The following is a 17,842-nucleotide window of genomic DNA, read 5'->3' as shown; positions in this document are numbered from 1 at the left end:
AATACGCTTCACTGCTTCATGTTAAAATCCAAGATGGCGCCGTGTTTTCTCGTCGCTGTGACCTGTCTGACTGTGGTGTTGGTGGTTTGCCCCTGTGCGTGTCAGACAGCGGACCTGTGTTCATCCTTGCAACCCCTGGCGCCTCTATGCGCCAACATGACGTACAATGTCTCGTCATTCCCTAACGCCTTTGGTCACAGGAATGCAGAAGAAGCGTCCATGGCTATTCAGCAGTTCTACCCATTGGTGAAAATACAGTGTTCAGGCGTGATGGTTGACCTGTTGTGTTCAGTGCACTTCCCTAAATGCGACCCCGAGTTTGGCAGGATTCCCCCATGTCGGGAGATGTGTGCCTCGGCCCGACTCGGGTGTGAAAGTCTGATGAAAAGGTTCGGATTTGAATGGCCGATTGGTTTAAATTGCAATAATTTCCCTAGTAAAGCGGACAACGTTAAGTGTATGAATGTCGAGTCCCGCATGACAACTACAACTACAACAACCACAACTACGACTACGACTACAACGACGATGGCACCGATGTCAAACATTCCCGACTTCTGCCGGAACCTACCATACGGGAGGCCGTCACTTCCGAACGTTCTCGGACATTGGACATTCGTTGACGCTCGGAGAAACATCGAAAGGTTCATATCAATGATAGCGAGCGGATGTTCGGATAGACTGTCACAGTACATGTGTGTGCTTCACTATCCGACCTACGAGCCAACGACACAGAAGCCAATTCCGCCATGTTGGGAGTTCTGCCTGGCGGTGAGAACACAATGCCTCTTCCATCTCCCTATACCCTGGCCGCGTAGCTTTTATTGCGAGAGTCTCCCAAGTAAAATCACCCCCGGTTCCAAGTGCTGGGGATATGATATGAAAATGTACAGCGCACCAAAGTTCCCATGGATTTAATTATTTATAAATTGATAATCCAGTTGCATGTGACAAGTCATTTTAAACTTGATAAAGAAGCATTATGTGAATAATTAGTTTGTGTTTCACTGTCTAACAATGATACATTTTCCATTGACTTCGCGTTGGTTCGGAGAAGAACAGGTTGTAGGTACCCCATGGTTATTGTGAACTGAGTTTTCACAAAATGTCATCTGTCTCTACTGTGTGTCATCTGACCCGTTGGCGCAGTATAGTTTGTCGGAAATGCTATGAAACGACAACTTATCATCGATTATTAAATGTTGTTGGTCGCTGTGACATACTGTAGCTTCTATATTATTTACTGCAACGTAAAACGACATCACCAATTCACACACTGAATGAGGTTGTCTCTTCTTCTGAATCTCAAATATTTCATCTGAAACGGGGGCCGTCGGGTAGCCTAGTGGTTAAAGCGTTTGCTCGTCACGCCGAAGACCCAGGTTCGATTCCCGACATGGGTACAGTATGTGAAGCCAATTTCTGGTGTCCCCCGCCGTGATATTGCTTGAATATGCCTAAAAGTGGCGTAAAAACATACTCACTCATCTGAAACGTTCTCGTAGAAAGTCTGTTTGTGATGAAATATGAGTGAGTGAGTGAGTTGGGTTTAACGCCGCTTTAAACAATATTGCAGTTATATCGCGGCGTGTCAGCTTAATGTGGGAGGGAAGCCCGAAGTGATGCAGATCTCAGACGTTTACCACTTCGGTGAAACCCACGAGCACGGGTATGGTGCTGACAAACCTAGAAACATAATCGGGGCGGACCGGGATTCGAACCCACAACCATAGGTCTCTGGCGTGTCCAAGGGACGCAACTCTGCACAGCGAATCGAGGCGCCTTAGACGACTGGGCCACCCTTGCCCCCGATGAAATGTGATAAATGCAATGTTTAGCCATAAATATATTGTCTACATAAGTATGACATTGACATTTGCTCCTGATAACTGGCCCACTATCAAAGTTCATGATAGTTTTAGGACCGCCTCCGTGGTCTAGTGGTAGAGGGTCCGCCCGGAAGCGTAAGGTTCGGGGTTCGATTCCCGGCCGCGTCTTACCAAACGACGTTAAAAGATGGTACTTGTTGTTACCCTGTCTAGCGCTCGGCTTTAAGGGGCTAAAACAAAGACTGATCGACTCGGAGTCAGTATACTGTCTGAGTGGAAACTGCGGCATGGTATTAAAGTCAAAGTCAAAGTCAAAGATATTTATTGCATGTAAGGCCTCCGGCCCATATACAAGAGAGTTACAAATAAGCAGTTTACATATTTGGATATATACTCATGTTCAACAATTTGTTTCTGAGGGAAATTGCACTTTTAACATACATGGCCAGTTTTAATATGACAGCATCATCTTTTGAAGAAAGAAGATAAATAAAAGCAGGTACAGGATAATTTGACAGATAGCGTTCTGGTATAAACTTTCTTCTTAGGCCACAATAATAAGGACAGACAAAAGTAAAATGAATTTCATTTTCTATAGCTGAATGACATAATGGGCACAGCCTCTTCGACTTTTTAGTGGACATTTTTCTTCCTTCATTTATCATGAGATCTAACAATCCGAGCCTAAATTGAATAAAAGGGTTCTTGATGTTAATGTTGATAAGTATTTTTCTGGTTGAATAAGACTCTTAAACGTTCTGTACAAGTCATACCTTGAACTGTTTTCTAGAGTGGAATGCCATTCCTGATAAAACAAATTTATAGATTGTTCACGAAATTGTTTCAAAAAGAGTTTAACATCACCAACTGTTTGGTTTAACCATACAAAGCCGTAGCCATGAGAAAACAAAAGGTTTCTAATATGTGATGCCCATGCTACTTTGCCCATGTCGTCTAAATGTAGAAGCATATTATAAGCAAGTTTGGGGATTCGGCGTTCATGCATTCGAAGAATATTAAACCAGTATTTCAAGCATCTAATTTGGGAGTTGATATATACTCTTCAAAAAAGGAACTTGACATAGATGTAAAACCACTTTTTGCCAAATATCCAAAATAATTACATTAAATGAGAACAAAATAAGTCAAACAGAAAGATGATGTGTCTATAATTCGCGAAAACACAAGCAAAACACATAGACGTAGCGTTTGGAGATCAATTTTACAGCTTCATCCAAACGCAACCGCCTGTAAAAAACGTGCAGCACAGGATCCTGCATTTAGGCATGCATTGATCCTACAGCCTTACGTTCTTCCTCACGTCAACGTTCATGGCGGACAGTTCCAGCAGGACAACGCTCGACCGCATACTGCACGTGTTTGTCAGGACTTCTTACACCACAACAACATCCAGACATTACCTTGGCCAGCCCGGTCACCAGATTTGCCCCCGATTGAACATCTGTGGGACGAGTTGGATCGACGCGTTCGCAGAAGGAATCCACCGCCCCAAACACTTCCGGCGCTTCTTGATGCACTTCAGTATGAATGGCAGCACATCCAACAGCGTGTTATTGACAACTTGATTGCATCTCGTGGGTCGTCGGTGTCAAGCGGTGATTGATGCACGTGTTGGGCACAACCGATACTGACATTTTCTGTACCCCTGTGACATTAACTGTATCGTGTACGTGTGTCTGTCTAGGTGACACGATTAATGTTTTGAACATTTGTACATTGATCTTCAAACAGTGTTTCAATTATAGTTTCTGTGTCCTATTTTGAAACAATCGCATTATATTACATTTTGAAAGTCAGTGTCAAGTTTCTTTCTTTGAAGAGTATATAACGGGTATCTGCCACATTCGCCATAGACCATACAATTGGGTTTTGATGGACCAACGGATAAGAATGTTTTACAGGCTAAAAGATGAAGCTTTTCAAGACAATCATATCGCTGAAATCACCATACAGCTGATCCATATAACAGGATTGGTTGAATTTGGGCATCAAATAATTTAAAAAATGTATTCGGTGTAAAATCTCCTACTTTCTGCGAGACAGAAATTACATTGATTAAGGCCTTCTTTGCACGTGATGTTAAGACCGATACTTTTCTTGACGTTCATTGTATGGGTAAACATTACACCAAGATATGCATAATGGCTCAGAACATTAACACATTTACCATCGAAAAACTATCTTTCATTCAGTGCCACCTAACCCCCTCTTCTGAAAATGACAATGTTTTTTTTTATCATGGTAAACTGATAGTTTCCACTCTTTGGAGTAACATTCTAAAATGTTAAGTTGTTTTTGTAATCCAACAACAGAATCTGATACTAAAATGACTTCATCGGCAAAAAGAAGCATCAAAATTTCTATTACATTTGGGAACAATTGAATACCATGTCTACCCTTAGCCATAATTTCATAATATAATTCACTAATAAAAAATGAGAACAATATCGGGCTCAAGATACAGCCTTGTCGTAAGCCAACAGGACAGTCAAAGAAATCGGTAACATCGTCACCACATCGTACACATGATTTGATATTTAAATACATAGCTTTTAATGAAGAGTACATTTTAACACGAAGGCCAGTAGTTCTTAAACAGTGCCATAGTTTATAACAATCAACGGAGTCAAAAGCTTTTTTAAAGTCGACAGAGGCTACATACACTTTGTGTTTACGACGTGAAAGACATTTTTGGATTATTGCATATAATGTGAATATATGATCTGATGTTGAGTACTGTTTTCTAAAACCAGCTTGAGTTTCGGGAATCGTATCACGCATGTTAGCCCAATTCGTAATCCTGGAATCCTGTAAAAATCTTTCCAAGAATACTCATTAAGGCTATTCCCCTATAACTGTCTTGGTTGTTAAACTCGCCTTTCTTGTGTATTGGAATAATTACCGAACAAGACCAGCTTCTGGGGAATATACCTCTGTCAAACATCTTATTGAAACATTTTTGGAGAAAAGGCATCATCTCAAATTTGGAACATTTTATCATTTCACCCACAATATTGTCAGGACCAGCAGCTTTTCCACTTTTTAGATGTATTATAGCGTCCAGAGTTTCATCCTGTGATACGGGTGATTCTAAGGTCGTCAACATCAATATAACATGAAGAGGAAACATCATTAATATCGTCAAACACATCGCTGTCAGTGTTCAAAACAGTGTCATTTAAAAAAAACTTTCATAAAATGTATAAGCCACTTAGCCTTTGTGATACTTTTCTATTTGCCTGCTTTTTTAATGAACGTATTTGTTTCTAAAACTTAGATGGAGAATAGATAGTATCACTCAGTTTTTTAAGCCTTGATTTACACAAGTCAGACTCTCAAAAGGTGAGAGGTTGTAAAAGGTGGCAGCTGATTAAATGACCCCGCCTGCTCGTTAAACTATCCGAGACTGGACACTGTAGGGTATAGGTTAGTATAAAATTACCGATGTGTTTGGAGAATAACGATGTACTACCTACTGTTAACGGATGCTCAATCAAAACCGCTGATGGATTTAAGTGCATAAGTATATAGCAATTTGTTAGCGGGTCGTAAACTAGGTATCAAGGTGTGTTTGGTGATGGTTAATGATGTGGGGTGGGACGTTTATGGGCTAGTGAAGATTAAAAGATACTAAAATCAGCATGTGGTGGTTTTAATATAACTTTAATGTCACTTTAATGTCACCTTAATGTCACTTTAATGAGGTAGATGTACGGGGAGATGGGTTACGTAATAGTTCAGCCAAAGGGAAATACGACTATTTACCCCGGTCTTGTTCTCATTAATTTAAAGAAACCATGATATATAAACAGAACAATATATTAAAACTGTTATAGTGCAAACCATTTCAATATTTTTAATTAACATTTCATTTATCTAAATACCTAACTGGTTCAAAATGTTTCCAAGTGCACCGAAATTCTATGCCCTTTGTCTGTTTAATATATTCAGCAAACATTCGGGGTATCCCCTCTTATCATAAGCCCCTCCGGGCAGGACCCTTAATCTCCAGCCCTATCTATAAATTTCAGTTAACACCTCCTAACGTCGCCGGATCTTACGTATATACATACACGTGGGACAGTGACCTTGCCACACGTTACGTAATACCTCGCTCTACAAAACCCGACTGACATGGTCCTCCTACTAGCTTACATGTTAAAGCAGTCTAATCCAGAAGCCAGCTCCAAAGCCTTCTTTGGTGTAGCACATAAACTACAACTCGTCACCACCTCTTTCGACCGTTTCAGCAGCAACCTTAATAACCTACTAAAGTAAATACCTAAACCAAGCCTAAACCAAACATAAATCCACCCAGTTTCCCAATGGAAGGCCTAAACATTTTTCAATGGAATGCCAATGGCCTCGCTGGCCATGGTTCTGAACTTAAAGCTAAATTCAAAATAGATAAAGGTCCCCATGTAGCTTGTATTCAAGAAACCAAATTCTCACATAAAACTAAATTCAACCTACCAAATTATAACGCAGTGAGAACCGACAGGTCCAAAACCATCCCAGGCAGAACAGGAGGAGGTCTAATCATCTACGTTAGAGAGGATATAAACTACGAGGAAGTTAAAGTAAACACTCCTAATCTAGAAGCTAATGGAATCCAAGTCACCATCAATAACCAAAAAATAAAAATCATTAACATCTATCACTCAACACTAAAACCAATTAAAGATACAGACCTAGATATCCTTTACCAATTAGGAAATAAATCAACCATCTTCCTAGGAGACTTCAATGCCCATCATCCTACCTGGGGCATTGCAGATAAACTAGACAACCATGGACAACTAATATCAGAGTGGATCGAAAAAAATGACCTAATACTATTAAACAATAACCAACCAACTAGATACGACAAAATCCACCACACCATGTCGGCTATCGACTTAACAATATGTACGCCAGACTTAGCACAAAGTCTGATGTGGGACGTCCACCCAGTACCTCTAGGCAGCGACCACTTTCCCATAAATATAACCCTAGGAAATATAAAAATACCAAATCAAACCCCTAAACAGGAACCTAAATTTCAGTACAAAAACGCCAACTGGGACCAATTCCAAGAATTATGCAACGAAGCTAATCTAAACGATTTAGAAACAACAGACCCCGAAACATTCTGTCAAAACCTAACTAACTTCATAATCAACGCAGCCAAATCCGCAATCCCCTTCAAATCATCCAACCCAGGAAAACCCACTGTCCCTTGGTGGAATGAGGAAATAGAGCTAACTAGACTAAAACGCAAATCAGCTTTCAACAGAGCTAAACGAGACCCCTCTCATCTCAAAACAGCTCATGAACTAAACCACCAAGTCCAAAACCTAGTTAAAACTGCTAAAACCAAAAACTGGAAAAAATTCTGTGAGGAGCTAAACCACCACACCGACGCTAGGAAGGTGTGGCGCAAAATTCACGCCATCCGAGGCATCAAACGGCACAAAAAAAGCCCCAATATAAACAACTCAACAAACCCCACCCAAAAGGCCAACAACCTAGCCAAACACTTCTCTAAAGTTAGTAGCAACAGTAACTTCAGTAAGAAATTCCAAGATAAACTAAATAAAGAAATAAAATTCTCCAAAGAAATCAGACAAGACAACCTAGAAATAAATCAACCTTACACCATAGAAGAACTAAATCACGTACTAAACAATAGAAAAAAAGGAACAGCCCCTGGCCTAGACCTCACCTCTTACCAAATAATCAAACACTTACCTACCAAACTACTCCAAACTTTACTTAAACTATACAACCTAGTTTACCTAAACGGACAGGTCCCATCCTCATGGAAGGAAGCTCTAGTAATCCCAATACCTAAACCAAATAAACCAGCAGATCAGGCAAACTCCTATAGGCCCATATCCCTAACCTCAAATCTCTGCAAAATAATGGAACTTATGACTAAAAATAGGCTACAGCACTACCTAGACCAAAACAACATCATAAACCCCGACCAAAGTGGCTTCACTCCTGGCCGATCAACTCTCGATAACCTTGCCCGACTAGAACAGGATATAAAAACAGGACAGCTAAACAAGCAATACACCATAGGCATATTCCTCGACTTCTCTAAAGCTTTCGATATGGTATGGCACCACGGGCTAATACAAAAACTAAAAAAAATAGGACTAAAAGGCCAAATAATAAACTTCATCCAAGATTTCCTAAACAATCGCAAAATTACCGTGGGTATAGACCATACGCTATCGGACCAGTGTCCCCTAGAAAATGGCACTCCCCAGGGCAGCATTCTCAGCCCAACCCTCTTCAATATAATGATAAATGATCTATTCGAGGGCTTATCCCCTAAACTAAACACTTCAAAATTCGCGGATGATGGAGCCCTATGGATCCGCACTAAAAGCATTAAAATGGCAGAAAACTTAATCCAAAAATCTCTAAATAAAATACAACAATGGGCAGACAAATGGGGCTTCTCCCTTAACTCAGATAAAACAACAGGAATAGTATTCAAACATAAAAACATGAAACCTGCCTACCCAATCCTCCAGCTAAACAACCAAACAATCAAATTCCAAAAACAAACCAAATTCTTAGGACTTATTTTCGATCAACACCTCACCTGGGAGGCTCACGTCCAAAACCTAAAAACTAGATGCAGCAAAGACCTTAACACATTAAGATGTCTCACCGGCTCTAACTGGGGAGCCTCCAAAGATACCCTCCTCTCACTATATACAACACTAATTAGATCAAAACTAGACTACGGCTGCGCCATATACAATACCCTAAACAACTCTCTATCTAAAAAACTTGACTCAATACAATACCAAGCCCTTAAACTTATTACACGCACCCAACATGGCACCTCCTACACCTCACTTCAGGCCCTTACAGGAGAAATGCCACTAAATCTACGCAGGGAACATCTAAGCCTTAATCTCTGGGCCGCGTCCCAAACAAACCCTCTCATCGAAAACCTAATTAACCAAAACATTAGCCCAAGAAACCAAGCTCTAGCTCGCAAACACCCCTTACTCACCCCAATATCCCAAAGAATAACTAACTACCTCAATGAACACCAAACTCAAAATCTTAAACAAAACTGCAAAAAATCAAATATCTTCACCCCTAAACTCAAAATACCCCAAATAGACACAACGCTAACTAACCAAATAAATAAACAAACCGACCCAAACATAGCTAAAACCACCACACTTTCTTACATTCACGAAAATTGGCCAAATTGGTGTCACATATACACTGACGGATCTTCAGACCCGATCTCCAACCACACAGGTTTCGGAGTCCATACCACACAACCAGTTATATCCACACAATCTTACCGACTCCCTAACAACCAATCTATATTCACGGCCGAACTTATGGGCATGGCCTCAGCCCTGCATAACCAACAATCAAAAAACAACAAAAAAATCCTAATTCTCACTGACTCGCTTAGTGGGCTACAAGCCCTCCATAACAAAAATACCAAAAAACGACCTAAATTAATAAACCAAATACTTAAAAGCTCCAACGACCTAACAAAAGCAGGCAAACAAATAACCTTCTTGTGGATCCCCGCCCACGTAGGAATTTACGGCAACGAAAACGCCGATAAAGCAGCTAAATTATCTCTCAAAATACCAGAAATAAGCCTAAACCTACCCATCTCAAAATCAGAAATTAAAAGTGTAAACAAACAAAAAATAACCAAAAAATGGCATAATCAATATCAAAACTCAAATAGCCAAATCAAAAAAGTGCTCAGAAAACCACTAGCCAAACCTAAAATCCTACACCCCTCTAAAAAAATTGACAGATTAATTACAAAACTCCAAACAGGACACACGAACCTAAATAACCACCTAAAACAACTTAAAAGACACACCACGGGCAACTGCCCCCACTGCAAACAACCCGAAACCACAGAACACGCACTCATCCACTGCACCCACTACCAAACACACAGAACCACACTACAAACCAACCTCAATCTAAATAAGGTTCCTACTCTAGATGAAATACTAAACCCTCAAAATAAACTAGAAAACTTCAAGGCCCTAGGCGTATTCCTAATCAAAACAGGCCTAATTAAGCGCATCTAAAAACTAATTAATCTACCAATCCAAAATCCAATAAACATACAAACACCCACCTCACCCGGCTCCCTTAGTTCCCTCCTCCACCCACCTCGGCATTTATTCCAAATTTTAAAATTTCAAAAAAATCGATATAAGCAACCCCTAAAAGCCCCCTCTTGGGTTGCACACACCACTTTCACCCTTCTCGGAATACACTAAATGGCCTGGCCAGGCCCGTGTGCGAAATACGCTGCAGTCGGAAAGCGCACGTTAAATCTTCTATATCAGTCAGTCAGTCAGTCAGTCAGGGAGACAGACAGAAGGTAAGTGACAGAACGGTTCTCCCAACCCGGGAACATTGGCCACTCGGTCCCGGTGTGCGTTCTGTCACGTTATTGTCAACATGTACCTTTTCGACTTATTCCAAACCATGAACAATAAACATGGCTGCCGTCATCTTAAACTTCACCCCTGAGTTTTGTCTTCCGTCTACACCCTGAGCTACCATCCGAGGGCCGAAACGAACGCCCTTGGACAAAACCATTATGGCGGTGATGGTGAAATGGGGTTTAACGTCGCGTACAAGATTATTTTACTTATATAGCGACGTGTGTGTCTGTGTGTGTGGCGGCTTGTACAAGTCGGGACTGATGCCGATTTATAGTGCTAGCACACTGAGACGCGGAAGGGGAATATACATATTGTGGTCACCAGGGATGTAGTGTAAATTATTTCTTTATCTGTTCTTCGGATCTGTTTCAATACATTTACATGTTAAACATTGGAGACCGTATAGAGTCCGATCATTTACCATTAGAATTTTCCGAACATGAACAACCAAAATGATATGCCAACATCCGGTTGCTTTAAAGAAAAGACTGTTTGGAATGAATCTCTTAATGAAACGGGGCGGTCGGGTAGCCTAGTGGTTAAAGCGTTCGCTCGTCACGCCGATGACCCGGGTTCGATTCCCCACATGGGTAAAATGTGTGAAGCCGTGATATTGCTGGAATATTGCTAAAAGCGGCGTTAAACCATACTCACTCACTCACTCACTTTATGAAACGTTTTTAAACAGCCAGCGGGAAAGAATGGTGTTTTGTAATCAACTACTTTTGAGTAAACTGGATTTTAACATGGATGGGACTATAGATGATTTCGTCAATGTTATCTTAGATTCTGCAGATTGTATGATGAAAAGAACTAGAATTATGCATTATCAACATACCAAGGCCCCATTAAGTGACGAATGTGAGAATGCTGGACGGGGTGCTCGAAAAGCATTGAGAACATGTTGACGTAGACGTAGACGTACTGTTTCTAATAGAAACATACTGCAAAAAGAGAAATCACTATTAATCCTGCTGTAGGAAAAATAAATCACACGGTTTAACTAGGGAAAATAATGGTGTCGCATCAGCGGTATGCACGAATCGGTTTGATGTATACACATCTATTCAGCGATATTATGTGTCATTACGCCAACATGTCAGAATAACAGATAAAAACCATGCAACCGCACTGCGTTAATCTACTTAAATGCATACATGCACATCTAAATAATCTATATAAACCAATCCCCGCCGGTGTGCAAATACCGTCCGGCTTACCACCGCACAGTAATCAATTATGCAAGATGAAGCATTATAAACCTACTGGCTGTTTGTGTAACTCGATATGGAGTTTTTGAAATTGAAAACACCTCGCAGGAGGTATTACAACGATTGTAACACCTCGCAGGAGGGCTTACAATCAATGTAAACCCTTGATAGAACAAAAACTACGAACAGCTTACGAGACGCACGTGCAGATTTCGTGCCATTGCGAGACGCACGTGCAGATTTCGCACCGTTGCGAAACCCACGTGCTGAGGTCACCGGTTTCATTGAACCGAGTTCCAGACTGCAGGCGATATTTCATCTCCGATACAGGTTAACATTTGAGAGTTTTTATTACAGTTATTTAATTAAAAACGTTGTCTATGCGATGAGTCGGTTTATAAGTTGGACAAACCATGTCTCCTCGGGATTACCAGCGATTGTAAACCCTGACATTCGGTGACATACCATGGCCCCCTCGGTATGTCACCTCATGTCAGGGTTTACCCCCTCGGTATGTCACCTCATGTAAGGGTTTACCCCCTCGGTATGTCACCTCATGTCAGGGTTTACCCCCTCGGTATGTCACCTCATGTCAGGGTTTCCCCTCGGTATGTCACCTCATGTCAGGGTTTACCCCCTCGGTACGTCACCTCATGTCAAGGTTTACCCCCTCGGTATGTCACCTCATGTAAGGGTTTACCCCCTCGGTATGTCACCTCATGTCAGGGTTTACCCCCTCGGTATGTCACCTCATGTCAGGGTTTCCCCTCGGTATGTCACCTCATGTCAGGGTTTACCCCCTCGGTACGTCACCTCATGTCAGGGTTTACCCCCTCGGTACGTCACCTCATGTCAGGGTTTACCCCCTCGGTACGTCACCTCATGTCAGGGTTTACCCCCTCGGTATGTCACCTCATGTCAGGGTTTCCCCTCGGTATGTCACCTCATGTCAGGGTTTACAATCGCTAGTAATCCCTCGAAGAAATGGTTTCTCCTACACATGACCTACCTTTACAGCAACCTCATGTTTCCAGTCACACGCAGAATTCTGTGTTATCTCGCAGTAGAGCTGTACCCCAACTGGTCGCTTTTCAGAGACCTGTAGGTAGAGCGTCCGCCCGGAGAGCGGAAGGTCCGGGGTTCGATCCCCGCCCGCGTCATACCAAAAGACGTTACAAGATGGTACTTGTTGTTACCCTGTCTGGCGCTCGGCATTAAGGGGCTAAAACAAGGACTGGTCGGCTCGGAGTCAGTATACTGTGTCTGAGTGGGGTATTCGTGTTAAACTGTGGCATGGTATCTCAGTGGGCTAGCACTATAAATCGGCATCAGTGCGGACTAGTACAAGCACATGCACGTCGCTATATAAGTGCAATAAAAATTGGACGCGACGTTAAACCCAATTTCACCTCACCTCACCTCAGAGACCTGTACTTTAATATCAATGAATTTAACATGGACTTATTGGAGATGGAGCCAGATTTTCAACTTCTACAACACTTCTACATTAGGGATGAGGAAAAGAAGCAACGGTAAGTGCTTACCCATTTTATTTACCACATTAGCAGACCCGTGAAGATCCGGGGAAGAATAGGTCTTCAGCAACCCATGCTTGCCGTAAAAGGCGACTAACGGGTAAATAGGCTTGCTGACTTGGTTGAAGCATGTCATCGATCCCAAATGCGTGGATCGATGCTCATGATATCAATCACTGGATTGTCTGGTCTCGATTATTTACAGACCGCCGTCATACAGCTGGAATATTGCTGAGTGCGGCGTAAAACAACAAACCAAACCAAAACCACATTATCAAGGCCGTCATTTCCGTGCAGCATAATGTGTATGACAGTCAATGTTTAAAAACGGCTTCTTTTCATTGCACTCGAAGAACCACAACGGGAGATTTCCTGCTCGTGCTTCAGTTACCGGCCCACAGAATGGAGTGTAACCATACACCTAACACATTAAACCGGGGGCACTGGTGGCCCAGTCGTCTAAGGCACCACGTCATATAATACACAAAAGAATATTTCAAAACAATCAAAATTATATTCAGCATTGGACATATATTTGTTCATTATTATGTTATTATTTCTCTTCATCTCGGGGGGCACGGATGGCCCAGTCGTCTAAGGCACCGCGATTCGCTGTGCAGAGTTGCGTCCCTTAGGCACGCCAGGAACCTATGATTGTGGGTTCGAATCCCGGTTCGCCCCGATTATGTTTCTAGGTTTGTCAGCACCATACCCGTGCTCGTGGGTTTCACCGAAGTGGTAAACGTCTGAGACCTGCATCACGCCGTGATATGACTGGAATACTGTTAACAGCGGCGTTAAACCCAACTCACTTAAACCACAACAGCACACAGCTTCCTATAATATATGAAGACGAGGGGTAGACACCACCAGGAAGAGCCAGCAATGCTCATTCGGAATGTTGTTTCAACACCGCTAAAGGCAGAAGTATTTCCGACACTGATAAATGTTTTCACTAATGTTTATACCAGTGCATTAAACAATGTAGCTTACAATGATTTAGAGTTATTGCCTTATCCATTACAAATAGGGAGGGTTGTTTCCAGTTTTAGTAATATTGCTGTAATATCGCGGTTCAGGTACTACAAAATATGGGTACACACTCCTAAACCACTGTGAGTCTGGATTTTAGTGACAACTCAGCCCTTTAAAAGGCTAAACTCACCAACGCAACTCATTAAGATTATGTTCACAAACTGCACGGCAAAATGATGTAATGCTTTCGAAGTAAAATAAAACAGTATCATTATCACAAACCACCAACACAGTATGTTTCTATGTACAGTAAACTACGGTTATAACGAACTCAAAGGGACTACTATTTTTAGTTCGTTATAACCGTAGTTCGTTATAAGCATATATACAGCATAACTACAGCAAATAGTCGGGACTAAAAAGTTAGTTCGTTATATCCGTCAGTTCGTTATAAGCGTGTTCGTTATAACCGTAGTTTACTGTATAGGCAAGGTTTGCTTGTTGTTTGTTTCACGCTGCACTCACCAATATCGCTGCTATATGGCAGCGCAATGTTTGAATGTGGAATCGAATCTGCACCACACACCCCGTTGATACACATACTGAACAGGGGCGGTCGGGTAGCCTAGTGGTTAAAGCGTTCGCTCGTCACGCCGAAGACCCGGGTTCGATTCCCGACATGGGTACAATGTGTGAAGCCCATTTCTGGTGTCCCCCGCCGTGATATTGCTGGAATATTGCTAAAAGCGGCGTAAAACCATACTCACTCACTCACTCACATACTGAACATAACTCTATGCTCACCCAAGTCAACGAGCCTGACAACACATCCCGTTAGTTACTTCTTAGAACAAGCGTAGTCGCCTTTTAGGGTAAGCGTGGGTTGCTCAACACCCATTCTACTCGTGTCTTCATGGGTCCTGAGTGTTAGTTGGTTGGTTGGTTGTTTTACGCCGCACTCAGCAATATTCCAGCTATATGACGGCGGTCTGTAAATAATCGATTCTTGACTAGACAATCCAGTGTTTGACATCCTGAGCATCGGTCCACGCAATTGGGATCGATGACATGCATCAACCAAGTCAGCGAGTCTTACCACCCGATCCCGTTAGTCGACTCTTACGACAAGCATAGTCGCCTTTTACAGCAAGCATGGGTTGCTGAAGACCTATTCTACCCCGGATCTTCACGGGTCGAGTGTAAGTGCATATGTTACCTGCTACATATGTCTACTGTGCATGCCAGCGCATATTGTCCTGATGTAAAGCAGAGTAGCCACACAATGAAATAAACGCATTTAAACAGGCTGTAAGCAGGTGTGTATGTACGTGTGCATGCATGCATGCTTATAGTACCGTACACTTGTGTCTGGTCTATATAAAACCTTTTTCCCCATTGCGCCATTTTGAAAGCAAAAAGGAATACTAAACAATTAAATAAGCACACAAAACATTACATGTTTGAGAAATTTTATTATATCAAGCAGCACGTAACACCCCAACTACCCTTCTTCCTCGGACTCAATCCCCGGGTTGCATATACAGTTGACTACGGTTATAACGAACTCAAAGGGACTTCTACTTTTAGTTCGTTATAACCATAGTTCGTTATATGCACATATACAACATAACTACAGCAAATAGTCGGGACTAAAAAGTAAGTTCGTTATATCCGTCATTTCGTTATAAGCGTGTTCGTTATAACCGTAGTTTACTGTATAGCAGTTTTTCATGTTTTCAGCTGACTGGTGATCTTGATCACAATATCAGATTACACGTGGGAAATTGAGCTCCCGGTGGGCTGGTGAAGGTTCTGCATCTTCAATTATTATTAAGTCCCCAACATCATCACTGTCGCTGTCATCTCTTATCACTCCCCGGCGTTTCTTTACCGGGGTCACGAGGGCTGCTGTCCGCTTTCTTCTGGAGGTGCGGGGCGGTGCTACGGGTGGGGTGCCTTGCACCTTCGGTGGTGGCACAGGGGGTACACCAACAGTTGGGGTGTCTTCCTCCTTCGGGGGTGTCACAGGGGGAGTTGTAGGGTAGGGTTCTTTTCCAGCCTTCGGTGACGCCTGGTGTTCTGTGTCACTTGGCCGCTCTGCGCAATAACGGGCATGATGGCCTTGTATTAACAGCTTGCACCATCTACAGGGTAGCACACAACCGCTCGCAAAATGCCCCATATTACCGCATCTATAGCAGTCATAGTTGGCTAAATGGGGAGGTGGACCCCCACGTTTCTGTCTGGCCTTGCGCATGGGACATGTGTATGATGTGTGGTCGGTACTACCGCATCCTCTCTCACCGCACGGTTTCTTAAACTCCCCAGCCGCGTGTCCCAGCTCTTTACAGTTATGGCACATTAGGTTGTTTGCTCCTGTAGGTTTAGTGCCGCCACTCATACACCTAGGTGCTGCGTGCCCGGTTTCCCCGCAGGTGCTGCACGGCTCGGGGCAGCGCCAGAACCAGTGTCCCATGGGGTTTGCACACTTGTTTTCGCAGCTGGCATTGGGGCACACGGTGTAATGGTGGTCGTCAGATTGGCAGCGGCGACATAGGAAGGTAGTGAAAGGCATGGTTACACGGTACGTCAGCAAGCTGGTCCAGAGTATGTTAGGCAGGTGTAGCAAGGCTGTTTGCAAATATAGCAGTCAGCTATCGGCATCTTCATCATCATCACATTGGAGATTTAACGTGCGCTTTCCGACTCATAGCGTATTTCGCTATCGGCTTCGTTCGTTCGTTCGGGGATTTAACGTGCGCTTTCCGCATGTAATAAATTACATTTAGCGTATCTCGCACACCAGCTCTATATACCCTGGTGCAACCCGAGGCCCCGCCTTCTTATTATGCTAATTGTTATTCAAACCTCCCACCATACATAATCAGACCGCAACTCCGCCCCCAACACCTATTCTGCATACCATTAAACGCCTATGTCGCCAAACCTACCTACCCATGTACACTTACATTGTTAGGCGGGGGTGCCGCCAGCAGAGTGACACATAGCGCCTTTACCTTTGCGCTGTATGAATGAAAAACTGTTTCCTACCTGCACAGGTAATAATGTGTTTTATTACACACTGTTTTCAACAGCTGAAAATCAATATAATGTAGGCAATACACTGCCGAGAACCTATTTCTACGACCCTGACAGCATGTGTGCATTTGAAAAAGCACTTTTCATTAAATGGTATGAGGGAAATAAGAATCAAAGCTTTAATTATTATTTAGGTATTGCCGAAGCGATGTTGACATCCTGAGGCAGGGGCGTGGTAAACTCCGAGAAATGTTTTCCGAGGTCAATGGTGACTATGCATGACTATGTTCAGAGCAAATTTCTTGAAGGAACGTCAAATCGCCATTCTATCACCGCAGGGGTATCCCGCTGATTGGAATCAGTCAGCTGTGGCTTAACGAAGGTTGTCATGGTTACAGCACAGCTACCCTAGCATGCGTCGTTTGTGCCCCGCTCGCGCCCTAGGGGGGTGAATTGAAGCGTAAATGCGGAGTCATAATTTCGCTGTTGACGGGTATGATATCCACAACCATGTTGTTTCTTCATTCTTGGGCTGCTATTTTCACGGATGCCGTTAATGTTTTAGGACTGTAAGGGCGGGAGTTTCTCATTTCTCACCAAGGGAACGTCATGACTGGACAATGTATCGGCTGAATCTCATACGCAAACACCGCATGTTCGAGACGTTGTTGCGCAGTGAGTGAGTGAGTGAGTGAGTATGGTTTTACGCCGCTTTTAGCAATATTCCAGCAATATCACGGCTGGGGACACCAGAACGGAGCTTCACACATTGTCGGGAATCG

General features: G+C 42.8%; 1 protein-coding gene across 1 annotated transcript; it reads right to left on the bottom strand.

Annotated features, from left to right (window-relative positions):
* Positions 1-15,786: 15,786 nt before the first annotated feature.
* Positions 15,787-16,596, bottom strand: LOC124151022 (branchpoint-bridging protein-like). The gene has a single exon (XM_046523262.2). The coding sequence runs from the start codon at positions 16,594-16,596 to the stop codon at positions 15,787-15,789; it is 810 nt and encodes a 269-aa protein (XP_046379218.2).
* Between the last annotated feature and the right edge of the window lie 1,246 nt (positions 16,597-17,842).

This window comes from Haliotis rufescens, unplaced genomic scaffold (assembly GCF_023055435.1).
Source record: "Haliotis rufescens isolate VD_foot unplaced genomic scaffold, xgHalRufe1.0.p SCAF_15, whole genome shotgun sequence".
NCBI classification, from domain to species: domain Eukaryota; kingdom Metazoa; phylum Mollusca; class Gastropoda; order Lepetellida; family Haliotidae; genus Haliotis; species Haliotis rufescens.
This window is presented reverse-complemented; position numbering and strand designations above follow the sequence as displayed.

Excerpts from the sequence above, each read along its gene's own strand:
- LOC124151022 (XM_046523262.2), bottom strand. The coding sequence starts at position 16,596 with ATGCCTTTCACTACCTTCCTATGTCGCCGCTGCCAATCTGACGACCAC.